Source organism: Poecilia latipinna, unplaced genomic scaffold, assembly GCF_001443285.1.
Source record: "Poecilia latipinna isolate Pla-1442-1.1 unplaced genomic scaffold, P_latipinna-1.0 Scaffold617, whole genome shotgun sequence".
Taxonomy (NCBI): Eukaryota; Metazoa; Chordata; class Actinopteri; order Cyprinodontiformes; family Poeciliidae; genus Poecilia; species Poecilia latipinna.
This window is the reverse complement of record NW_015113233.1, coordinates 193,038-219,958: the sequence shown is the minus strand read 5'-3', so window position 1 is coordinate 219,958 and position 26,921 is coordinate 193,038. Positions and strand designations below refer to the sequence as shown.

At 37.2% G+C, this 26,921-nt stretch overlaps 2 protein-coding genes across 10 annotated transcripts in view; one reads left to right on the top strand and one right to left on the bottom strand.

Moving 5' to 3' along the window:
- Nucleotides 1-10,641: 10,641 nt before the first annotated feature.
- Nucleotides 10,642-17,390, top strand: LOC106953962 (interferon-inducible GTPase 5-like). Of its 2 annotated transcripts, none has more exons than XM_015043126.1 (3): nt 10,642-10,768; nt 15,969-16,528; nt 16,687-17,390. In XM_015043126.1, the coding sequence occupies exons 2-3, from the start codon at nt 15,976-15,978 to the stop codon at nt 17,304-17,306; spliced, it is 1,173 nt and encodes a 390-aa protein (XP_014898612.1). In that variant the 5' UTR covers nt 10,642-10,768; nt 15,969-15,975; the 3' UTR covers nt 17,307-17,390. The 2 variants fall into 2 exon arrangements, with proteins under 2 accessions (XP_014898612.1, XP_014898611.1); XM_015043125.1 differs by lacking the exons at nt 15,969-16,528; nt 16,687-17,390 and adding exons at nt 10,964-11,508; nt 11,844-13,301.
- A 5,121-nt stretch (nt 17,391-22,511) lies between these two features.
- Nucleotides 22,512-26,921, bottom strand: part of daam2 (dishevelled associated activator of morphogenesis 2) — a 112,259-nt gene continuing 107,849 nt past the window's right edge. For all 8 annotated transcript variants that reach the window (XM_015043123.1, XM_015043124.1, XM_015043120.1 and 5 more), the window contains 2 exons: nt 23,579-23,749; nt 22,512-23,496 (listed from right to left, as the gene is read on the bottom strand). In XM_015043123.1, the coding sequence (XP_014898609.1) occupies nt 23,284-23,496; nt 23,579-23,749 (384 nt within the window). In that variant the 3' untranslated portion in view covers nt 22,512-23,283. The remainder of the gene's footprint in view (nt 23,497-23,578; nt 23,750-26,921) is intronic.

Genomic DNA, 26,921 nt, shown 5'->3' with positions numbered 1-26,921 from the left:
TGCAGTGAGTACCATGCCAACGCATGCGCATTAAGTCTGACCGTCAGTGTAGTTGTCAGTATACGCAACAAGTTATGACGAACATAAGTAATTAAATTGTCATAATATGACATAATGTGATAACTAGATGGATATACATGCGTTGTCGTGGTTTCAAAGTGTGTTTAAAGCAGGTCTGGCTGCAGCTGGATGCCATACAACTGTTAATAACCAAGTATGATGATCTACGTCATGATTCTATGTTGCTGATTAAATAAAATCATATGGTAATGACAGCGTATGCATATCTGAGCTAAGCGTATGACTATCTGACAACGTATGCTGATCTGACAGAACACTGTGAGTTTGTGTTAAGCGTATGACGATCTGACCTGACAGAACACCCGTTCTTTGTTCTAGTAATGCTCTGTGTACACTGCATCATTATTTAATTTAATTATGTACGTTGATATTTAAATTAACAAATAACTAAAACACAAGAACGAAAGAGCATGCACATTGCTCTTTGATTGTTTTTGTTCAAAGTGGCAGCTGTAATGTCTGCCATGGTGTCAGACTACCTGGCTTCATGTAGCAGGAGAGAGGGTGAGAACAGTCACGATGAATGTCTTGTGCTTGGTTACTTCTTGCTTGTTGCTCCTTGGTCAGTGTTCATAGCTGAGCGTTATTGACCATCAGGGCATTGCCTCAATTGCTATGTTTAATGGTGCAGATAGTGGTGGTTTCTGACATGAGCAATATGGGCAAATGCCCAGGGCGTTATGTTTTTTTGGATGGCACGAGACCATCACACATTTTAGCACAGAAATGGAATATTTAATATTGGTAAAATGTATTAAGTATTTAATATTTAGTTGTTTTTATGGGAATATGGATCTTTCAGATTATTTTGAGAAGCAATTTCGATCATATTTTACATTTCATTGTGTCATGTAGCGCGGGTCGCTGGTCTTGGTCTTGACTCGGTCTCGACTTCCCTCGGTCTTGGTCTTGACTTGGTCTCGGACCCTAAAAGTCTTGGTCTTGTCTCTGTCTCGATACACTCTGGTCTTGGTCTTGTCTTGGTCTCGGGTTAGGTGGTCTTGACCACAACACTGATAGACATCTTTACATGGTCGCTGAAAGATCGAGGAAAATGTAGCTCTTCCAACCCATCCAACAGGACTTCAAAGTTTCTAATGGCTCTATATGTTCACTGCTCTCATGTCTCCTCTCTCCACAGGTCTTTAGTTGAGGCCTCTTTGAGTTATTGCCCTCCTGCTTTTTAGTGAGGGGACAGTGTGCCCAGTGTTGTAGCTGAAGTAGAAAACTCAGACAGCAGGCCAATGCCAGGAGTTTAATAACTGACTTAATGAAATCATTACAATGAGACAGTAAATGTTGTAATTATTAAAAAATATCATTTTTTCTGTTTGTTTATTTTACTATAATATTTACACTTTAAGCAATTTTCACTGTCCTTTGTTGTCTGACATACTGCTGCCAACAGTAAAGTTCTATCTATCTGTCTGTCTGTCTCCAGTGGTGCAACTGTACATTATTCAGGTGGATGCGAAAACATAAATTGGCGCCCCCCTCCCCCCCCCCAGAGGGAAGGAACCTCAGGGTGAAGGACCGACGCTCAACGCCTCTGTGTCTGTCCGTCCATCCGTCCATCTGTCTGTCTATTGAATGATCCACATTGCAACTTCTCTTTGAGCAATAGTCATGAGGCTGCATAGGCATCTTTTAAAGTAAATATTTAGTCTCTAGATAGTTCTAATTTGTCTATAGATTTCTACAATTGATGACATAAAACATAAAGACATCTTCATTTGCTTTAGTATGAATGAAATTGATCCTTTTTTAATTCACATTTTTGTTGTAATAACATCAAAGTGTGGTTATGGACTTCACTGTCAAATATGTCATTTTCATGTTTTTATTTTTTATTAATTTTATTTTTTTTACTGTAGCACCAGATAAAAACAACACACATTTTAATCTGACATGTTAACCATTCAAACTGAGCAACATACTTCCTCTGTTATGGTGAAGAAGTTTTACCTCGGTGAATCAGATGAAAGAAATATAGAAATATAGACAAATTATAACATGATGTAAATTACCTTCTTTTTGTGCCAGATTTCCTTTGGTAACTGGTGCAAAAATGATAAAGCAGGCTTTGGTGATAAGAATCTGGGTGACCCGTTACCAGCCTTGGGCCCCAGTCCCAGTTGGGGTGCCACAGTGGAGGCGCTTCAGCTGCACCAGCAGCTGCTTTGCACTTCACACCTGATCAACAACAATGACTGCACTTCAAACAGGAATTTTCCATTTTCTATTTTCTGTCACACAGCATGTCTCACTTCCTCCCCCACCTCTACCTCACAAGAGCTACCAGACCAATAGACAAGTGGTACTTTACAAATGAGTCAATGGTGTCAACAACACCCACAGCAGACAGAGATACAACAGCATGCCTGGTATTTCAGGACTGCTGCCAACTCAGCTGCTTTTGCTGCTCTCTTCTTTTGCTACTGTAAGACAGTGAAACTACAAAGCTGGGATGAGGAGTCAGTGTAGGAACACCATGCAAACCTAAGAACTATAAGTTATTATGGCAGTATGCTGCTACTTTAAGAAATAGGCATTACATTTCAGATATAGATATTTTTTTGAACCCACATTCAAAAGTTGAAAAAAGTTTTCTTTAGTTTATTAATGTTGCTTTAACCTCAGACTTACTGTAGCTCTTGTGTCACTGCTATTCTGTTTCTTTGATTCTTTGGCTTTCTTGGTTGCTGTTTTATTTCAATTGATTTCAGCCATCCAGCATTTGCTTAACTGCAATCATCTGAACCGGGTGTGTTGAAGCATGGGAACTTCTACAAAATGGAGGGCAGTGATCCTTGAGGACGATGGTTGGGAAACACCAGTGAAAAGAATGGCAGCAGATTGCATAGATTTGCCATGGAAGTTGGAACTTCCATGGATGTAACAGCCATAATGTTTTTTTGCTAGGATGAAGTGATTTTTTGGCTGAATCAAAATTAGTGTATTTTGCAAAAGTCCAATGGAAACACTTGTTTTCACCACACATGAGTCATTTGATCAACAACTGCATTTTACTACTGGTGGAAAAGATGATAGGAAGTAGCTGGAGGAGAATGACTCAGCAGGTTTTTCAGTGACTCAAGACATGATTAAACTTATTAACGTGTGACATGTAACATGTTTAATTGGGCTGCTTATGTAACGAAAACACCACAATTATGAAATTGTGATTTTTCGACAGCAGAATATTGATAAAGTTTTGAGCACATTTGTACATGTCAAACCCAAATTGAACAAGATAAGCTGTAGTGTGTGTATGTGTGTGTGTGTGTGTGTGTGTGTGTGTGTGTGTATAATCTCCAGCTCTTGGTCTTTCTGTGGCTCCTTCGCTGCAAATAAAGTCCCAGACTCAGTTACCTTTTTAACTATTGAGAGTCACTCAGTCAGCCATCAGTCACGACTTTCTCACACACTGACCAAAACAAACACGGCCTGATATTGCTTCAAGTGAGAGGAGGGAAAACTGCCAGTGTGTGGTGATAGCAGTGACATGGAGATCAATACATGCAAATGCCTCGTTATTCTGTTCTCTGACAACTTCTCTGGATCATTGGCATCATTAGACACTTATGAGTGCAGCCCAGGCTGTTTTCTAAGGTGTCCAAAATCCCATGACTAAACACAATCTACAAACAATGTTTAATCTACAAATAAACAATAAAAAAAGTAAAATTATTCCTATAAGAGAAAAAAATCAATTTGAGTTTGCCTTCATATGTCCTGAAGGCAAATAAATAATGAAGCAGGCTTTGGTGGTAAGAGCCAGGGCTACCCATTATCAGTCTTGGGTCCCAGTCTCAGTTGGGGACATTATATGTCCAGAAGGACATATGAAAAGTAAAAAAAAAAAAAAAAAAAAAAAAAAAATTATTAAGTTTTTTTTTATTTCCCCCATTTTCCCCTTAAATTAGCATCCAGATCCGTCTGCCAGTTTCAGGACCCAACCAAAACCCCTCAGTGTCATTACTTTGAGAAATAATGAGATTTGGTTAAATATAAACCCCCTTACAAATCATCAAATGTTACAAGCCATGTAGATCTTGCAAATTGAACATACAGAGTGACATTCACTGTCCAGCACTGAGCTTCACTCAGCTCACCTGACAGGTGACACCAAGTGAAGCAATGATTGTAGCAGCCTGAAGATACAGTTGCATAAAAATCTAAATATATTTTGACTGAGCTAAACTCTGAGTGTTTCAAGAGCACAAATCTCAAATGATTTAACGTATCAGCAAAACGGAATCCTCACTGACTTTTGGAAACCCAAGAAGCATTTGTGAAGGGATGGGGTCAGGTGGTCAAAAAGGGAGCAATGTAACAGGACACTTCCACAGATAGCGCTTAAACACTCAATCCTCTGACTGCACCCCAACACTACTACTCTTCTTTCTGCTAGTCAAGCAAGCTGCTGTGTGTCCCATCAGTGAAGGAAGGACTTTGCCATTCCCCAAGTTTTGATAGTTAATGGGGGACAATTCATCAACAAAGTGTCACTAATAGATTTTAATAGACTTTCTGAAGGCAGGATCTCTCTGTTTGAAATACGGGTGGTGAAGAGGTATTGTAAGCCTGCTCGGATAACAGCATTTGATCTTATTTGGTTGAGGATAAATCAAACACCGGGGTGTGGGAGGCGGGAAGGGTTGTATGCATTTGGAGTTCTAACACCTTCGTTACTTATGTGGAGATTTCAGAGGGGCCTCAAACAGGCTTTTGCAAATAAATATTAAGCAGATAACTGACTGGATTATAACTTGCTATGGAATTAAGCTGAAGTCCTGACGACTTTTTGGGTTAGCATAGCTAAATTAATGTTGTTATAGAAGAATAACATTAATTTCCTGATCCATGCATGATAAGAAAACAGAGTGAGTCTCCATGGTGTGTTAACAAGACACCATGGAGGAACATCAAAAGGCATTGGTTCCTACATGAGGCAGGAATTCTTTCCTTCCTTGGCCATGTTGGGTGTGTCTCCACTGACAGTGCAGTGTGTTCCTCACTATGAATATGAATATGAATATGAACAGGAATGTGTGAAAGTGGTTGGGCTGAGGTCGACGCTCCAATGATTTCATTTGCGCGTGAATCCTGAGGCGGCCATTTTCTCTGAAATCTCCCTTTGTTTGTGGTTTGCGCTGTGCAGTTGATTCGTGTCAAGATTTGACACGAACCTAAGCGCTGACTTCTGTTACAATTTGAAAACAACAACACAGATAACTGTGGCTGGGAAAGGTGAAAAAAAAAATGAGTCTATAAATAAAAAAAAAAAAAAAAAAAAAAAAACATGTTACACTTTAACAGGTGGGGTCCACTCCCACAACAAAACTACAAATGTAAAAATATTTAAAATGTGTAGTATTTTTTATTATTTCTATTTATTATTTTATTGTGTTTACATTACATTACAATTTACATTTCAGTGAACTATCCAAAAAGTCTGATCCAAACAGTGAAGTTCTGTAGGTTAGTCATTTAAAATGCTAATTTGAAAAATAAGCATTAAAGGAAAGTAAGGTATAATGGATAAAAAATAATAACAAATACATTTGACATTTAACCAGTTTTATTTATTTTCTTTTACTTGTTTATATGACAATTGCCTTTTTTGCTTCAATTAATCTGACATATTAAAGTTTGACCATTTAAGCTGTTTTATATCGATAACTGGTGATGAAAATAAACAACAATGATCTGCTGGGAGCCTCTGAAGTTCCCCAGCTGATCCACAGGCCCTTAATTGTGGAACCACCAGGGTTCTGCCAAATGTTTATTCATCCATGTGTTCAACATGTTCCTGAGGGTTGTAGTCAGGGGCGTCAGCTCCCAGCAGGGCTCTTAGGCTCAGACAGGAGACATCAGCAGGAGCATTCAACAGCAGAGCTGAGATAAAGTCGGAGATCTGACAGCGGATACGGTTACATGTCACTTCTGATAGCTCCCAGCATTCCTGAGAAAATCTCAACCTGTATCTCACTTCAGCTCTTGGTCTACATACTGAGCAGGGATACATAGTTTTTGTGTGTGAGTGGTGGTAGTGGAGGGATTGGGGATGGGTTTAGGTGATGGACTAACATGAAAACACTCCCTATCAGGCTTCAATTAAAACAGGAGCTGCTCTCTTTTGCTCAGGGCTCACAGAGTGCAGATAACACTGAACTCCTGGTTGGGTTCTGCCTTCTTGACTATGAAGGAGCAAATCTGTGTAGTTCACTTCAGTTTTGCCTATAAACAGTTAAACGTATTGGAATAGTAAAAAGGATCACATGTGCAGCATTTAAACACACAATTGCAAAATCCTGATTTGTCTGTATGCCAGAAAATTAAGGTATATTATACAACATAATTTGAGTAAATATGTTTCTTTTGTAAAGTGCCTTTAGACGACACGTGTTGTGCATTGGTGCTTTATAAGTAAACTGAATAAAACATGAAACCATGTTTTGTGTAAAAACGGCTTAAATTTCTGTCCTCTGCAGATTAGTGAGTGTCACTAATGTTTGCTTCCAGGCATTACCAGAAGCCTGTGGCTTATTTCGGCTGGAGTGATGTCAGCCTGTGTCTGACATACAAGGTATGATAGGTTTGTCTAAGCAATTAGTCCAAAGTGTCTGGGTTTTACTTTGACTGTGTTATTGCAGGTTACGGGTTGAATGAGTGTGCATGTCCGTGTGTGTGTGTGTGTGTGTGTGTGTGTGTGTGTGTGTGTGTGTGTTGAGGAAACATTTGGAATCTATGAAGACCCTGGTGGGAATCATTGTAACACAAAAGCTGCTTTTATGTTACATCTAGTTCCTGCTAAGTGGATTTGGTCAAGAGATTTAATTCCACATTCAGGTTTTATTAAAAGTCATGGATTAAAAGGAGGACAAAACATTATTTAAGGAGCATCTTACTCACCTCTTGGTATCGCCACAATGTAACTGCCCATTTGTCTGCTGAAATTGATTGTATCGCCAAAGCAACCTAGCTGATGTGACGCGTAGCTTTCTGTCAAACCTTTGAGCTGTCTGTAAAAGGTTTCAACTCGTTTCTGTTAGAGTGTAACTTAACCTATACTTAATCTTGATCTCTAAATTCTGAATGACAGTTGAGGTTTTCTTATCTACCAACCAGCCAACAAAACCAACCAACCAGTTTTACAGACTTGTAAGATTTGATCTTGGATATTTTATTAGCTGGATCTGGCTGCTTCCTTTATACCTCCCCAAAAGTCCCTTTTCTAGCTGAACTAGAGTTGTGATATATGAAAACGTTTCCCTCCATCTAAGCAATAGGCAGGATAATGGACTTAACTCCCTTCTCTTCAACTCTTACTATTGAGCCTTTAGTCCAGATCACAAGGCAGAATGCTTTCATATCTGGGGTTATAGTTGAACAGTGAGAGCATTCAATTACTCTCTATGCTTTTAATTTCCTAAATAAACCTTCTGTAATCTGCTCAGTCTCGGACTGCCTGCTGCTGAGTGAGTGAGAGGAGGATGCTGACGAAGCTGACATCCATCTTGGACGACTCCTTTCACACACCTTACCAGCCTGTGAAGGCTCTGAGCAGCTCCTTCAGTGGTAGATGAAAACATCAAGGTGAAATATAGTTACCATATGTCATTTATTCTCACTGACATAAAGCTGTACAACCGGGAATGAGGTCACAAAGAGTACTTGTATGTTTTTGTGAAATTTTGAAATTTAAATTCAAACTTGAAGAGACTTACATACTGTCTGTGTTTATTTTTTTATTATTATTATTTTATTTCGAATATGATAGAAGTATAAAATCACACACATGAATAAGAAGTGCAAAAGACACATATTTTGGTACCACAATAATCTTAACATACTTGAGTAGGAAGTAAGAAACTTATCAACTCCTACCTCATGAACTCATACAATATTTTCAGATGGACCCTCAATATTAAATCAAATAAAAAAATAAAAAAATAAATATAGGTTAATTAATTTTCTACTTTATCTGGGTTTACATATATCTAAATATAAACATCCGTACCCACACACTCATATGCATTAGCCTCAATTTGCATATGCACATTTGTGCTAACTCGCCCATATATCTTGTGAAAATGACTTCCTTATATTTCCTTTCAAATTGCATTAAATTTTGAGTTTGTTTTAACTTGTTCCATAATTTTACCCCATGAATTGAAATACTAAAGCTCTTTCATAAACTACGAATCCTTAAGTTTGACTAACCCCTTAAATTATATCCTACTTCTGTTTCAAAAAAAACATGCTCTGTATGAGGTCAGGTACAGTTTATTTGATGCTTTAAACATAATTTGAGCAATTTTATCTTCTACCAGATCTTCAAATTTAAGAATTCTAGATTTTGTACTTTATTGTTCTGTGTATGTTGCCATAACAAGTGAATCCCCTCATACAGGGAGACTGGCTTAGAGCTGACCCAGTTTGAGGTTAAGTCTCTTCAATGTCAGCGTCCATTATAGCCTTATTATCCATTAGGATGTTTGGTTTTATTACTATCAGCATTTTAGAAGGTTAGCTCTCAAAAAAGTTCCTCTTCACTTCTTTTTAAACGTTACAACAAGGTTCAAAAGCACATTAAAATAGTCTTGTGTAACTTTTCAACACTCATGTTTGGATTGAGATTAATTCTTCAGATAATTACTGATATCACACTGCATTATTAAAATACAAACTGTTCATACTTCCAACTGTTATTCGCCTGTAGAAAAGGCTTTATCTCCTTATGTAAAAGATGCACAAATATCTACAAGACAAATTTGAACTTAATTTAGAATGTATTTGAATGATTTGGAATCAGTTTGTATTTCTGGTTTAAACTGATTTATTTTGTGAAGTGCCTTGAGATGGCAGTTGTCTGAAATTGATGCTAAATAAAGACAATGAATTAAACTGAACTGAACTACAAGAGTTTAATTTTTATTTAACCAATGATTTACAATCTGCAAACTAAGAACGTTTTCCAAAATTATTTGAAAACAAAAAAGTTTGTCATGTTTTTTCCTGCAAACATGACAGAGGATTGAAACCTCCTAACCCTTCAATTCTAGGCTGACATTCTTTTACTGTTGAGTTTTTACAGGTGCTAAAATAACCAAGATCTCTGTCCAGACTTAAGTATGTGAGAGTGATTAGTGGCTGACAAAAATAACAGAAGACCATGCATGCAAAACAACGACACAGAGGTACAGAATCACAGCAGCTTCTCCCACTGGGCTGTTAGAGCCTCACTTTCACCACTCAGATACCGACTCACCTCTTCTCCCTCAACCCCTAAATATCATCTCCACTCTGCTCCTTTAATCACCTCCCTCTGTATTCCTTTTGTAGTTAACAGCAGTTTTTCATGCACAGCAAAAATGGGGAAACATCTTTCAAAACAAAAGTGAAGCAATCCATGCAAGCTGTAACTGCGACCACATGCAAGGAATGCAGAGTGGGTGAAAACCAGGTGTCAAATGACAAAAATGCAACTTTTTCTTCTTGTTAACTTATATGTTGTTTCCAGTTTGACAAATCTAATTGGGAATAAATGTTATACAGTGTTGAGAATGTGTTTAACCCAGAGCTCTTTTCTCTCTTTTCTTGCTCATCTGTTTCAGGATGTCTAAGGTCAGATTTTATCAGGCTGACTTGGTAGTGTGCTTTACATCGCTGACTGCTTCAAATCACAAACTGATGGTCTTATGTTTCTTTACAAGACTTTCTGCCAAAGAGCATTCTATTCTTGCTCAGTGAAGCCAGATACTTTTTTTCTCTCCCTTATTTCCCACTGTTGGCCTTCGTTTTACTCCATGTCCGGTGCTATTGTTTTTGGAGCTTCTCTTTCATATTCTCCTAACTGCAAAGCATCGATCTCGTCAGCTGATCTCTCAACGCAATTGATCAAATTTTCTCGACAAGAAGACTGAGCATAGGAGAGAGAGAGAGANGGTAGAGTGCTATTCCTGTCTAATTGTCTGAACTAAAAAAAACTGGTAAAAAAGAGATAATTTAATCGTTTCCTTCTTTATTTAAAGTAAACTAAATTATCTGAGTAAGACTGACTTTAATTTGTCATTTTAAACACTTAATGAATTCAGTTATAGAAACTTAGTAAATTGAGTTGGTTAAACTTTATGAAGACGTAGGATACAAAACTAGCACTGAACTCATTTGTTTCAAATAAAGTCAAAGTAAAAAGTACTGTTAGGTTAAAGATTTGTAACTTTTAAGTTAATTGAACATCAAAAAGTAAGTTATCTCTAAGCCAAAATAATTAAATGAGATTAATGTAAATAAGTCCATAGGATCACTTACAGCCCAAATACACTTTTAGAGTGTTTTGACCAGAATTACTGTCAAAGCAGAAATAAGAAAATGGCTGTTGTAAAACAAAGGAAACAAAGTAAAAGACAACATTTTTCCTGTTTACCTGAAGTTCAGTTTAGTGCATTACTCCAGACCATGATAAAAAAAATAAACAGGACTCCTCCCCCTTACTGTTTTTCTAAGGACACCTCACAGGTTTCACTTTACTAGTGTTTAGACTTCAACAGAATGGCAAACTTGTTTTGTCAGTTTAGCTAATGTTCTTCTGCTTAACATTTAGCAGGTGCATTCAGGACAGTGCTGCTTTCCTGTTATTCTCAAGTTTGTAGAGATCTCATCTTGTGAGAACAACAAAGTGAGTAGTTTCTTATTCTCTCCAGCTTAACGTGTTTGGCTTTAATGTGCAAAATGAAACACATTCGTGTGAAAATTGTTATAGAAATGTTAAGATTTCTTACAAAGATATTCTTAAACATGTTTTATTATTAATTGTATGGTTAGATTGTTAAATTTTTAAAGCAGTTTCTTCAGCTGCTTTTTTTCATTTAAGGTCAAACATGGAACGAATTAAACAACAAATCAGAGATCTGACAAAGAGCGACCCTGCAGCTGCAGCAAGAAAGATCAATCAATATTTAGAACAGATAGATGATATTCAACTCAACATTGGCATCACAGGAGAAACTGGCTCTGGCAAATCCTCATTTGTAAATGCCTTTAGAGGGATAAAGAACAAGGATAAGGAAGCTGCACCTGTTGGTGTTAAAGAAACCTCAAAAGCTGTTGGACCATATTTCCATCCAAACTACCCAAATGTCATCTTATGGGATCTTCCAGGCATTGGTTCGACCACGTGGCCAACAGATGAATATGTGAATAAAATTAAGTTTGACACGTTTGACTTCTTCATCATCGCCTCAGACACTCTCTTTAGGGAAAATGACATGAAACTTGCTAAGGAGATCCAAAAAATGGGGAAAAGGTTCTATTTTGTTCGCACAAAGATCGACCAAACCTTAACCAACGAGGAAGAAAATGAGGGAAACTTCAATGCAGAAAGAACTTTGGCTGTTATCAGAAAAAGATGCATTCAAGGTGAGTTTCACTTCTATTTTAAATGAAAACAATGCTTCAAATTATGTGAACAAGAAGTTCAACATGTTAACATTGTTAAGAAATTGACTGGAATGATGTCTTTCAGCCTTCTTAACCTGTCACTCATTTACATTAAATCATCTCATAAAACATGTAAACAAATAAGCTAAACATTGTAGATACAACTAATTAGAGTTCAGTTCAGTTTGAAATCTAATCAAAGAGTGTAATTTAGATCTTTTTTAATGTAGCCAACTTATTTTAAAGTCTTCAGTGTCTGTTGTTGTGGGAATCAGTTTTATTCTAAATGGCATTGTATCTTGTCTAAAATTCAGGTCTTCAGGAACAAGGATTTGAAGATCCACCGGTCTTCCTACTGTCAAACAATGAGTGGCAGCAGCACGATTTCCCTCGCTTACATGAGACCTTTAGGAGAGAGCTATTTGATCTCAAGAAATATGCACTGCTGTGTGTCATGGCTGCCATACACCTGGAAGTCACAAACAATAAGAAGGAGACTTATAAAGCTGAAATAAAGTATTATGGTGCTGTATCTGCACTTGGAGCAGCTGTTCCAATTCCTGGGCTTTCAGTTGCTTTTGATATTGGCATGATAGTTAAAGCTGTTAAAGAGTATGTTACAGGTTTTGGTCTTCATGCTTCATCACTGCATAGACTAGCTACTAGCACAGGCGTACCATACGATGATCTGAGTTTTAGTATCCAGTCAGTTCTTGCTAAGGGAGAAGTAACTGGAGACGTCATCCTGAAGCTGTTGACCCAACTTGGAAGCACATCTGTTTTATTAGCAACAGAGGAATGGACCCGGTACATTCCATTTTTGGGAATCCCCATAGCATCAGCCCTTTCCTTTACAGCTACACACAGAGCTCTGAATTTCTTCCTTGATGAGCTTGCTAGTGAGGCAAATAAGGTTTACAGGCAAGCTCTGGGGTTAAACAGAACCTAATGGGGAGAGTAAATGTCATTTCATCACACATTAATTCATTTTGTTGAAGAAAAGGCATTTGACTACCTCCAAAATGAATATATATATCACACAATCATAATCTGGCTGCACATCTTGATTGTTTTTGAAAATATTTTATTCTTTTATATTGCTTTGTTACAGCGTTAATTTCTTCTAATTTGCTTCTCATGTTGGAATGCTTTTACTCCACTACTCTGTGAAATAATGAGAAAATATTTCTATTTTTTGATGAATATTTAATGAAGGAATAAACATGAACAATTTTACAGTTTAGAGTGATTATGCTGAAATACAACCACATCTAAGAATATTCCCCCAGTGTGTTCGTGTTGCTAGAAGATGAAGCTATCGGTATCAAAATATAATAGGTCTGAGTAATTAAACAACTCCAAACATAAATACATCAAATTTTAATCTATACACTTCTTGTTGACTAGGAATTTGTCATGATGTCTGGGTGTTTGGTGTTTTTTGTTGTGGGGTTTTGTGTTCCATGGATTCCCCAGGCTGGGAATTGAATCCAGGACCTTCTTGCAGCAAGGCAACAGTGTTGCCACTGTGCAGCCCCATGTCAATATTAAATACAAGAAAATTACGAAATGCTTGTGAAGTACATAGATAAAATGTTGACTAAAATCTGCAAATGATTTACTAATCTTGAAAGCAAAATGATCTAAGTTTTACTGGTTATATGTAAATTAATGATCAGCTCTATTATTCAGTGTGTTACTGCTGAATCTAAAACAAATACTGTAAATAATATTGTATAATTTAAGATGAATAAATGTCTTTGCCTTCCTTATAATCTGACTTTTGTGATACAGTCCTCTGGATCTTGCTGCAAGGACACAGTACTCCTCTTTACCACATAATTCTTTAGTCAAATGTGAGGACAAATGCACACACACGCACAAAAAACATTTGTTTTTCTTCTGTCTAAACCAGAAATACTAGTCTCCCTTTTAGTAGCAACTGAACATTCAGATGAGATCTGTGATAAAGAAAACCAATGCAGGTAATGAATAGATTTGAAACTATTTCTGTCATTGGTGTGTTGATAACAAGACTACTGAAATGAATGCTGGGAAAAAGGACAAGGAAGCAGAAAAGCAATAAATCAGACTACATCATTTGACGAAGTAGCTAAACACAGCAGGCAATATATTCTATATTTTTTACTAGTTATACATAAATTATTTTTCAAATCTATTATGCAATGCATTATTATTAATTCTAAAGCACATGCTGTAAATAATATTGTATTATTTAAGATGAATGAATGTCTTTGCCTTTCTTGAAATATTTGGCTTATCATTTTGGGAAGGTTGTTCTTGTTTGCAAAACTGACATAATTCAAATAGCAATGAATTATTCAAAGTTGTTTATTTAAGATGAATCTTCCTTTTTAACTTTTTTTGACTGTGCATCACATAGATGACTTTCAGACACATATCCAAATCGGATCAGTTCCTAACAGTTTAGATTGTGAAAGTTTTAATTAAACCTTTTCCTTAAAGGGTTGTGGAGCATCTTATTCTTTCATCAAGATGAGTCTGATTCAAAAAGAGTAATTTTTATTCCCTTTCATGTTCTAAGAACTTTGGGTCACATTGACACTTATCATGGGTCAGGATGATTCAACGCAAGACCAATTCATTTCAATCCAATTCAGGACAATCCATTTATTTTGATGGTGTAGAAAGTAAAATTTTAAACTGTCTTTTTGGATTGGCTTAGACTGTATTAAATAAGAATTCAATTGAATTAAACCCAACAATCAGTTATTGAAAACTTATGTCAAAAAACAAAAACATGTCAGGCTCCTCCTCTATATGCTTTCTAAGACCACCTCCTTCTGGAGGTTTTCTCTAAAATCCTATTAATTGCAGAAGGAGTGTTTTTGTCTTGAGGAGTGAATTCAACACGACATTATCTGATTGGCATCTAAAAAACCTGTTCAAAAGTGAGTATCTGCTTTATATATAAACATGTTTGATGTTTTGCAGTTTCCTCAGTAAAATAAGACTAGCTATTGTGCAAATATTGTGTTAAGTCAATATTTGTATAGTGATGAGGTGCATCTTGTTGGTAGATTGTGTAATGTTACATAACATGTCAGGGACAGGTTTACATACAAACATTGTTCGGTTTTACAAAAAAACAACCTCAGTGATTTCTAAACTCCAACTAGTTGCACATGTTTACATTTCTTATTTTATTTGTATTGCATTTAAGAGGATCAGAAATGTACAGACTCAAAAATATACATGTAATGCTGCTAATATATCGATCCTATATTGCCGTATTTAACCATACACACTTAACCTTGTGTTGGAATTAATAAAACAGGCAAACGTTAAGATTTTGAAATGGTCCCAACCTAAAGTAAAGTTTGTGGCAGGAAATCAACCAGAAATATACAAGATATATGCTAGAAGATTGGTGATAAATACTAAAACTGCACAATTTCTTAGATTATAAGTAATTAGCTAGAAGAAGTAAAATAAAACAACAAAATATTTGTGCAGGTGAATGTGTGCAGTGCCATAAACTATTTCCCCATACCAGGTCTTTGCTGTCTTTGATTTTTTTGTTATTAAAGTAAATTTGGGTAAATATAAAATCCACTTTTCAAATTGTTAGTTTATTTCTAAAGGAAACTCCCTGTAAGTAATTTTCTCTTGCATCAAATATGTGATGGTACAAAAATTGTTGACAACAGTTGGCAAAAAGTATTGCATCACTGTGAAGTCCAGTTTTTCTTAGCTCCCTAAAGAGCTAAGAAAATGAATAATCCTGGGTCATCCAACCTTTTTCTTATGCTGCATGACCCAAATCTGAATATGTTTGTGAACATTTTAAATCATACTTTACTGACTTTGTTTTTAATCTTTCCCTGGCTGCTTTTTTAGATTGGGACATGATATGTTGTTCTTTCAGACCTTTTAGCTTACATCAAGTTCTGTCTTAGCGATTTCTTCACTCTGCTAGTCACATAAAAATCAGGCAGTGTGGCATATGAAGCTGAACCAAAAGTTTAGCAAATAACATGTAACTCATGTTTTGACACGAGGGTTCAGTAAAATTTTAAATAGGTTAGCTTGAACAGCTTTTTCCAATAATAAATAAAATCATCACTTGGAAATTGCTATTTGTATTTTCTCATTTTCTCTTTCTCACATATATATGTGTGTTTGATAGTCTGAAACATTCAAGTGTGACAAAAAACAATATAGAACACATTTTTAAGGGGATAATGTTTCACAACGCACTTTGGTGAGTCTGTCTGTGTTTGTGACCCTTTGTGGATTAGATAAAATCCACAAAGTTAAAACCCATAAATTAAACTTGTGCACCCAATTCATATTTGTAACTTGGGCCATGATTCTCACATGAATATTAAGTCATTGGTTTGTTACCAAATATAATATTTTAATGATTTTAAAAACATGTTTCTCTTCTATTTAAGGTTCAACATGGATGGTCCACTTGATCGAGAAATACATGAACAAATTCGAGCAATGATGGAAACTGACCCAGCTGCTGCTGCAGAAAAGATCAGACAATGTTTAGAAGAGACAGATAACATTCAACTAAACATTGCCATTACAGGAGAACCTGGTACTGGTAAATCAACATTTGTCAATGCTTTTAGAGGGATACATAACAATGATGAGGGAGCTGCACCTACTGGTTGTGAAAACATGACCACAAATCCCACCTCATACCGTCATCCAGACTACAGCAAAGTCATCTTATGGGATCTTCCTGGTATTGGTTCGACCATGTGGCCGGCAGATAAATATGTGGAACGTGTTGAATTAGAGAAGTTTGACTTCTTTATCATCCTCTCAGCTGATCGGTTCAGGGAAAATGATGTGAAACTGGTCAAAGAGATCCAAAAGATGGAGAAGAAGTTCTACTTTGTTTGCTCAAAGGTCAACCATAATTTAAGGGATGAAGAACAAAGTCAGATGGATTTTACAGAAGAAAAGACTCTGAAAACAATCTATGAGGACCGCGTGAAAGGTGACTCAACAGTTTACACAGGAAATGTATCAGAGATATCTTTACATCTAATTTTGCTAACATTTACAGGCACTGTAAATTTTAACTAAAGTAATGTTTACATGTCATATATCATTTGTTTTCCAAATAAATATTGTTGTGTCCTCTCTGTGCCACAGGGCTGGAAGAGCTGGGACTCAAGTCTCCACAAGTTTTCCTTCTGCTCAGCCCTGATGTCAGCCTGCAGGGTCTGAAGGAATTAAAGAGCACGTTCGAGGAAGATCTTCCTGAACTCAAGAAGCATGCTCTGCGTTTGACCATGATCATCATTTACAAGCAGGTTTTAAACAATAAGATAGAAAACTTTCTGGCCAAAATAAAATATTATTGTATTATCTCTGCAACTGGAGCCATGTTACCAGTTCCACTGTTTTCTGCTGGTGTTGATCTGAGCTTGATATGTTTAGCATTTAGACAGTATCTTGTTGGGTTTGGCCTTGATACTTCTTCACTGAACAAACTAGCTGCTACCACAGGCATATCATGTAATGATGAAATTACCAACCTAAAATTCAAGAACAAGCTTTTAAAGAGCTCTCTTATCTCAAAGGCTTTGATCCATGTTGCAAATACATTTGTAATGGCATCAAAGAAAGAGGGTGTTGTTTCAATGTCAAGAATCCTAGTTGCTCCTATACTGTCCTTTACAACAACATATGTTGCTCTAAATGTTTTTGTCACTGAGTTTGCTGAGAAATCACACAGGATTTTCAAAAGGGCTCTGGGTTTGAACACATAGTGCTAATGCTACAGAGATGGTTCATTTAAAGCAGGTACAATGAAATCTGCAAAAATAAATATGTAAAGTTAAATGCTAGATCAGCTACATTTTCTTTTTTGTCCTTAGATCATATAATGTAACATGTCATAAAGCCACAGTGTGTGAAATACTGCCATCTTGTGGAATATTAGAAAATTGCAATTTCTTCAATATTTTAGTACTCCGTAGCTTACATGCAAAAGTTGAAATTTGGCATGTATTGAGTTGAGCAACTTTTAATTAACTTTGATTTGTGAAGATAAGAAAACTATTCCTTCTAACAATTTTCTCATGATAATGAATGACTTTCTATTTAAGACCTCCGATTATTGCACCATAATGATGAGGCTTGTTTTGAAGGGGAAGAGCTGAAGCCTGAAACATTCATTTGGGAGTGATAATGATTAGCATGATTAGAAATGGTCAACTATAAAGACGGCTAATTTGGAGGTAGAGTAAGAGAGAAAAGGTTAAGATTGTTTGGATATGTTCTGATTAGAGATAACAGATACACCATTGAAGGTAGAACTGCCAGGCTCCATCTCCACCATCCTTTCAATATAACTGCACTTCTTCAAAAACTGCTTTGTTTTACTACAGATATGCACAGATCTCAGAAACCAATATAACATGAAATCTCTTTAAATAGGTACTAAAAGAAATGCATTACTTTTGAAGTTTGTATTGCTCTACACTAAAATATAATTTTAAGTGTTGTATTTAATGTTTGGTCTTGATTGTGTAATAAACTTTCCATTTCTGCACTTGAGAGCTATAAAACTTGTATTTTTTATTTTTATTTTATTGTTTTTTTGGAAGAAACAGTGTAATTATAGAGATAAGAATATAACTGAAAGATTGTATTCTTTGTCCATCTTAAAGCTTATAATTATCCTCAAAATAATTAAAATAAAAAAGTGGGAATTTAACTGATTGAAGTCTTTGCTTAAAACTTAAAGTATGCAGGTGAACTAATAAACCGAAAGTTACGAATGTAACTACGGTTCTATGAATCCCTGACCGTCAGAGATTCTCTGTCACTCAGAATCCTTGCATTTCGCGAGATGGTTCTGTAGGAACAGAGCATCGGATGACGTCATGCTATATAGCCTCTGATTGATCATCCGATAGGTCACAGGTGTGACTGTTGATATTATAGCTCGAACGGCGCATGCGCGAAGGGAACATTCAGTGCTTTCAGCACCGCCCTCTGGCGGTCAGTAGGGATGAAATAGAACTGATCAGTGGTCCAAACTCCTCTTGATTATACAGATGAAAGTAAAGCTTGAATTTCATTTGGATCAAAGGTCCCAGAATCAGGAAAAAATACTTCTGAGGCACAAAATCCACTTTGCTTGAAGTCCAGTGTGAAGTTTTATGTCGCCCGTCTACTTTAAATTTTACAGGACTTTTATGCTTGTGTTTGCTGACATGCAATGAATGAGGACTGCATGAAAGGTGACTCAACAGTTTACGCATGATATGTATCAGAAACATCTTTACATTTAATTTTGCTAATGTTTACAGGCACAGTAAACTTTCATTAAAGTAATGTTTAATGATGAAGACACCAGATGCAACAATGCAGATGAGATGGAGACTGCTTCTACTGATTCTACTGCTCTGTTGTGTTTAGGTTGTATTACACAAAATGGGTGAGTGGGAAACAGGATTTTAATATTAAATATTATTTAAGATTTATTGCACCTTCTCATTTGGAAAAGGACAACTCATCCAAACACATCTAAAGATGCACCTGAAGATTAAAGAGTTGGTTGTTGTAAAAGTTTAGTTCATGAAAAGTCCACATAGTACAACAAAAATAGTTCTGAAATTTTGTGAATTATCACATTAAGTCAAACAACAAAGGCTAGCAAATTTTTATTTTTTGGCTCTAGTGGCCTGTATTTGAATGTGGTCAGACAGGAACGTCTGACCACTAATGAGAAAGACACGTGGCAAAGGTCATCAGGCCAGGAATCAAACCTGCAACAGCTGCATCAAGGACTAAGTTCTTCTTATGCGAGTTATGTGCTAGCCCTGCACCACCACAGCACCCCAGGGTGACAGCGATTAACAAACCAGTGGAATCATATAAATGGCAACAGTATTATTTTTGTTTAAAATGTAACTCGGCTCTAAGACAGTCCTCAATAAATACCCTTCACACTTCTCTCACCACATTACCTCAAAATTTGTTTCAAGACAAAATGCAGTTGCAGAGACAATCCGTTTTTAGGGACATCAGTTTATTTTAACCCTACAAAAGACATGGGGTGAGAAAATAAAATACAAAAATGAAGTTATAGAAACAAAAACAAAGTGGGTTCATTCTTGTACAAGTCTCAGAATTATCCAAACATGGACCACAGTTCAATTATTCATATTTTTAATATAACATTTTGCTGTAATGCTGTGTGTACATACAAAATATACCAAACTAAATAAGGCAAATAAATAGAGGTACAATGTACAGGAACAATGGAACATTCCTCAATGATTTCATCTTTTTTTTTTTTTTAATCTTACCTCAAACATCAACAAAGGTGTACAAAATGCTTTTCTTTTTTTCCAACTGTACATCTTTCAGTGGAGCATTTTTTTTTTCTTATTTCCAACTGTAAAAAATACTGACTTCTCACAATTATACAAACTCGAAGAATGGGTGCAACTTTTCTCAGGCAGTACAGACTGTGGTGTAACAGGTGGGTTGCATTCTACAAGCAATGTTCTTTTAAATGATCAATAAATCATACTTTGTGCAACCTTCTATCGGCATGCAGATCAACGTCATGTGCATGTAACAACAAATACTGTGGAGACAGAACCCACCCAAAACCCCTAAGAAGTTTTTTTTTTTTTTTTAATGATTTTCCACATCCCGTCCCTGCCACTCACACTGACTGTCAACTTGTTTGACGGCGGTCCAGCCAGCATCCTTGTCCTCACTTTCCATTCTTCTCTCTGCACGCCTTACTTTTTAGCAACACTAATTTGCTGCTGCACAACTATCGTCTTCAGGAGGAGCCAAGTCCTCGAAACTGGTGCTGCAAATGGAAATGTCCCATCATCATCATCATCATCATTATAAAAAGTGCATTGAACAAGCTACTAAATTATTTCCTCTGATTTCCATCTTTACACTTCAAAACAGCCAGTCAATGGCCAAATAAGCATCCAAACATGTAACAACACAAACATGTATTAATACTGACAACTTTTCAAATATCCCTTGGCAAATACTCTGCACTAAATGGGTTAAAGCTCTAAATGAGGAATTTAGAAATGGTCTGCTGAAGTCGGGTACACTGACTGATTAGCTGCAAGAGGAAGGAGAGCAGAGGTTAAAAAAAAAAGAGATCAAACATGGATTAAAATGCTGGTTTAAGAAGAGATGATTCCTCTTTTTTAATTTAAAGTGTCTAAATAATTTGGTGTAAGGGCTAATCTCTAGAGATTGCATCTCTCTGCGCCATCTCAACTTCACATCTGGGTCTTTTTAGTCTGACAGAAACGTAAATCTATTAAGTATGAGGTGTCACAGTGAAAAAAAAAGAGGATAAATTAAAGCTATGGGGGATTATCTGCACATTATACAATCAATCACAGCCAAAGGAAAAAAAATAATAATAATTTAGAGGCGATTTCTGTGGTACCTGGAGCTTAGGTTGACCTGCAAATCAATTGTACCATCTTTGACCACGAGATGGCGCCAGTTACTGCAAACCAAGTATAATTTAATGACCATATAAAACAGATTTCTGCAAAGCCACAAGCACTAAAACAGAGGAATGGTTTGTGTGGAAAAAAAAAAAAAAAAAAAACAGGATCTGAGGCACTTATTGGTGAACATTTACAAACATTTAGCAGATAAGATGTAAAAATATGGGTCAAATGGAAAGGCCTTCGTTTAGTCCGTTTTTGTAGTTGAGCACATGGATGTATACGGTTTTCATTATATATAAAGTGGGGATATTTATTATCTATTACAAATAAAATTGTAAACAAGTGGGTCTGGTTTATTTTAACCGTTGCTACGGAAACAACTGCTTCTGTGTTCCAGCAATCTGAATATGCGTCTCTTGCGACGTCTGAACAAAGTCAAGGAGTTCAAACATCTTATTCCCACAGACTGATTGCAGTCTTGGATGCCTCACAAACTGATCCTTGCTGGTTATTCAAACCTAGACTGTAAGAAATGAGGAAATGTCGTGGTTTTTGAGCTGGTTTAGATATATGATGATCTAGATCTGGTTACTGTATCTTTTAGACATAGATCTACATATTGCAAACAATTCAACCCACCGTTGCAACTTGCATCATTCCTGCTGCTGAAGTTTTGGAAAAGCATGTGCAAATAATAATAATAACCCCCTCCACCTCCAAATTAAAACTGGAAAATCTTATGAAGGCAAATAAAGCTAGCTTCTATGTTTTTTTTTGGAAACCAGTAGCCTAAAATAAGTAAGCATGGAGGCTTTGTGTCCGGTTGGTATCCAGTCAATTTAGTCTAATTTGAAGTGCCTTGCTACCCCAGTGTTACAGAAAAAAAAACAACAAAAAAAAAAACAACAAAAAAACTGCCACCTTACAAGGTGAGGTCTGAGACAAATGGGGGATTCAATGATGAAAATAATGAAATACTACAGGCAGATCTGAGAATAAGTAGCTACAAATAGGGACAATATCGTAACCGATTAAAGAGGAATTCTCCATTAAGTTTGTTTATGGCATTCCTTCAACCGTGTTTTTTGTTGGCTGGAGTTTAAATTTTTTGTTAAAAAAAACCCCAAAAACACACACAAAACAACTACAGTGCAAACAAGACATGAAGGAGTGAAAAAGGATGAGCAGTTACCTCTCATTCGTCAAGCACAAAAATATTTAGTAAGTTAACTTCAACAGCAATGTGAACCTGCAACACCATAAAAGAATGCATCGTGTACAAAATCCCAAAATGCTGAAACATAAAAAAACCCCAAACTTCTACATCTTTGCAATTAGCTTGTCTGCATCTAAATATAAATATATATCAACGCCTAATTGCAGAATATTTAGTGTAAATACATTTACATTGGTTTTTCTTTTCTGCTTTGACACTACTTAATGCCAGAAAGACTTTCAAACCATTTACACATGTTGAGGCTTAATTATTGTGGCACAATCATTTGTATGTGAGGAGGAGTTTTTTTTTTTTTTTCCTGTTATTTCCTAGAAAATTTGTGGTTGGTATCTTCTTGGGGATGCGGTGTGCCATCAGAAGCCACTGGTAAGGATTCATTATTATGAAGCAACAGGAGATTTCTTGAGTCCATACCCGTTGTTTTAGTGTCAGAGGTTTGCGATCGTAGATCCATTCTGTGGCTGCAAAATCTGGTTTTTCTCAGGGAAAAAGCACCATAACTGTGGACGTAATGGCTTAGATACCCTGCCTGCCCCACACCCCCCGTCTCATCTATCTTTTGTGTTTTTATTTAACCTGCCAAGCTTCACAAGTTTCCAAACTTTCCATTTGGTGTCTATATACAACGCGACTGACTAATCCTAGAGTTCTGATCCCGATAACCAAACTTCAGCACCAAAGAGCTCTCAGAAGAACAGAGAAGGTTTCTGAGGAAGAGCAGGAGTGATCGACAAGGAGAACCTGAAGAACAGTGTCCAATGGATACAGTTAGATGACGTGGGACAATGTGTCACAGTGGTCTGTCCGTCCTTCCATCCCAACTGTGGAGATAAACGGGTCGGAAACAGCTTTAGAAGACCAATCCGAGGGGAGAGCTGCATCTTTTGAGGCAGCGAAGCTGTCCATGGATGTCTCTACACGTCCAGTCCAGCTGTTGCTAACATCTGCTCCAAAGGAAGCCGTGACTGTCCAAAGCTCTGGGTTAAAGTTGATCTACGTCACGGCAAATTTTAGATCTCTAAAGTTTTGCTTTTCTACTTCCTTTTTCCAACTTTAGTAGTTCACCTTGGTGACGGCTCTCTCTCGGCCGCCACCTTCCACTAGCTGGTTGACGGAGCGCTTCCGGCTTCGCTTGAATTTGTTAAGGTCCTTGTCGAAGACCTCGCCAGAGCGCAGCGCAGAGACGAGGTCGTCAAACTCCCCGCCGACCTCCTCCGTGGCCCCGCCCTTCTTAGCCCGCCGCTCGCGCTCCCTCTGCTCCTTCAGCTGAATAAGGATTAAAGAAACCGTTATTGTGAAGAAGATGAGAGCAAATTTAGTCGGACGTCGCCTCTGAGGAGAGCCTCACCATGGCCTCCATCCGTGCCCTCCGCTCTTCCTCCTCCTTGCGCCGCTGCATGTTTTCCAGGTCCTGCCGAGCTTCGCTGAACGACTGCAAGAAGGTGTCAAAGATGCCGAAGAAGTCGTCAGGCTGCATCCTCCCTTCTTCTTCTCCAAAGTGCTTCAGAGATTTGGCGAACTACAAAGACAGATTTTGGATTTTAAGGTAAGGATGAATGCACAAACTGAATCTTCTGACCCAGATTTCCCAGAATCAACCCAATCGGTCATGCATATGCACGCCCTTCAAAATAAACTCTGGTATGTGAAATTCATTTTCTTAAATGCTGCAGGAACACACACATCGGAGCAGGGCTGCTTGATTTGACCACCGTATGTCCACACAGTCCTGTTCAAGCTGTTCGGTGCTTGGCGCCAGAACGCCGCCCGGAGCCAAATGTTCCGACACAGTCGGCTCTGTTCTGCAGTACAGATACGTCTTCAAGTAGAAATAACTTCGGTCCACTTTTCTTCAGTCAAGTTCTTAAGTCTTAATATGTAAACAAAAATGAAAAATAAATATTTTCTCATCAGTTACTAGTTTGTTGGCTAATACAGAAGCTAGAAATAAAGATGCGTGCAACTATAACTTCATACAGTTTTTATTTTTATGTTTTAAAATTACTTTTATTTATTTCTTTTGCTTAATTTTTCCCCCCATCCTACAATAGAAAGTATGTTAATACCAACAGTTTTACCAACTGGTGGAGGGTTGAGTGTGCAATTAGCTTTTAAAGGTAACAGAACAATGGCCCCAGTAATGAGCTTAATAGCAAAGCACTGCTAAGAATTGGTTAATTTAAATGCCATGTTTGAGTTTTCACCTAGTCTGTGGTGAGACTTGGATCATTTTTATTGCCACTTGCTCATTTTACAACTTGGGACTTTTTTTTAAAGGTATTAACAGATGAAAGAAATACAGATGTTAAATATAAATCTATACTAATTAGAAGAAAAGCTTCCTTCATCCAAAATGTTGGAGGAAATTGAGTGACTTAAGCTAGGCAGTAAAATAATCAAGTAGAAAGCAAAGAAATGCAGCGTGCCTTTTCCGCTTCTATGTGAGTGTCGAGTGACAGAACATCTTAAAATCCCTCTTGTTTATAACCGTCTAGTTTTCTGTATGTGGTCTCAGCACTGCGATGAAAAACACAGTTGCTCTTTTCTGAGGAAGCAAAACCATCCTGTCATTATGGGCCCAGTGTCCATGACAACAACCTCACCACCATCCCTCCCCTCTGCTTGTAATTATGTATCTGGTCAGAAGTGTTTCCTCTGGTCCCCCTCGGGATCCGAGCTAAATGGGTAAACAAAAACACTCAATGAACGAAGGAATATGATTTTCATTGCGTCAGGCAAAACAAAGCAAAGGAGTGTCGTCCTCCTCTGAAAGCACTTAGCATTTCTCCACTTAGTTTAGCTACTTCAGTGACTACTCACTAGCTTAGCTAGTTTAGTGACTAGCTAACGTGGTCACTAAACATTTGAGAAAATTTAAGCTTGAAAATACAAAAAGAACACTTGGTATAATAAATAACAAAAGGGCATAAAAATTCCAGGGCATCGTGAAAAATGCTTGAGCTGTATGAACTTACAACATTTCTCCTGAACTTAACTTTCAAATAAAAAAATAATAATTTTGGAGAAAGTTCATAATTAGATATTCTGAACTTTAGAAGTTTAAGATGCATGAAATGAATATTTTAGGAAATGCAATAAGTCAAAATTGTCTTCAACATGCAAATATTTTAATTCATACTGTTTGCATGTAATTTTCAAAAAATAACTTTGTAAAAATAATTTTTTGTTGCAGTTTTTTTTTTTTTTTACCAAATGGCGTCATACTCAATATGACGATGAAATATGAGCATGATTAGTTTTTTGCCTCCATTCCCGTTTTTTTAGTAAATAAAACAAACTTGGATAAGCAGATGGAGGATATGCTTTGATGATTGCTCACTAATCTACAAATCATTTGAAGAAATTATTGTTGGCATGTTCTTACAAGATTAATTAAAGCTTACCAAAGATCTAGAAGTGCCACTTTTAAAAGTTCAGATCTTGCGTGCAGTACAAAAACTGGATTACATTTGCCAAAACATGGATATTTACAGCCCACTTGAGCTCGTAATTTTTGTTTTTAATCTAATTTTGAGTATCCTTCTTGGTCAGAAATAGAGACATAGAAGGTTTTATAGTTTAATAAAATACTTTGCTTTTTTTTTTAAAAAAAAAAAAAAGCCTCTAAGTGGTTCCATGACCTTTGCAACAGTAACTCTTTGTATTGTGCATAGCAGTGCCCTGTTTCTGTAGCAGCCACACACATCTGTTGCCATGGAGTGTTATTAGTCTCTGTGGGCTGATCTGTTTGGTCATCCTTCACCTTCTTAAAGAAGAAACACACATCCCGACTTCCATATTTGTATTACACTGAAAGCCCACCAGGCCATCAGAGGACCTTGACAAACACCCACTTACCAACCACACAGAACATACACAGCTGTGTGTTTGGAGTCTGGGCCGGAGAACACAGGTTCTTTTGTTTTACTGCACTAACTGGTGCCCTATTCTTCCCAGTTCGTCTCCCGTGACGTCCAAACTATGTTCCCCTCCAATATTCACCCCTCCTTGAGCAAATAATTAACCAACAGGGAGGCTCTGCATGAAACCCATGAACCTGGTTTCATGTCTTTTTCTCCCATCTGTCTTGAAACCTGTTGATTCTTCTGAGAAATACAGCTGTTCAGCTCTTCAACACTGTCGTTAATTAGAGAGGATAGACTGTGCAGTACAAATGTAAAAATCTGTGCCGAAGCACTCCGTGAGATTTAGAGGCGTTCAGAGCGCTAAATGCGAGCTGGAGCACCGACAGCCGGCAAATTAAACATATTCCCATAAATCTTTTCAACACCGACTTACTCCAACACTCTCTCCATCCCACTGACGTCTTCAGCTGACACACTTCCTACCATACATCAGTACTTGAGCCAGCGGAGTTCAAAAGGCCAGTTGTTCCACTTGTAAATGGAAAGAGAGGGGATTTAAAACACTAACTTAAAGAGACAAAGAAGACGTGGGAGGGAGGGGGATTCCCGAGTAATCTTTCAATTCTGGGTTTCCCAGCCCGGCTGAAATCGCCCCGCAGGACTCAGAGGGACGTCCAGAGGCTTCACGCTTCTCAGATTCCGCCTTTTTTTTTTTTTTTTTTTTTTTTTTTTTCCCCAGTTCCCTTGACATACAGGCTTTTCAGCGGGGGGGACTGGCTTCGGATCCCCCCCCCCCCCACGTGGACATACGAGCTTTCGCTCTTA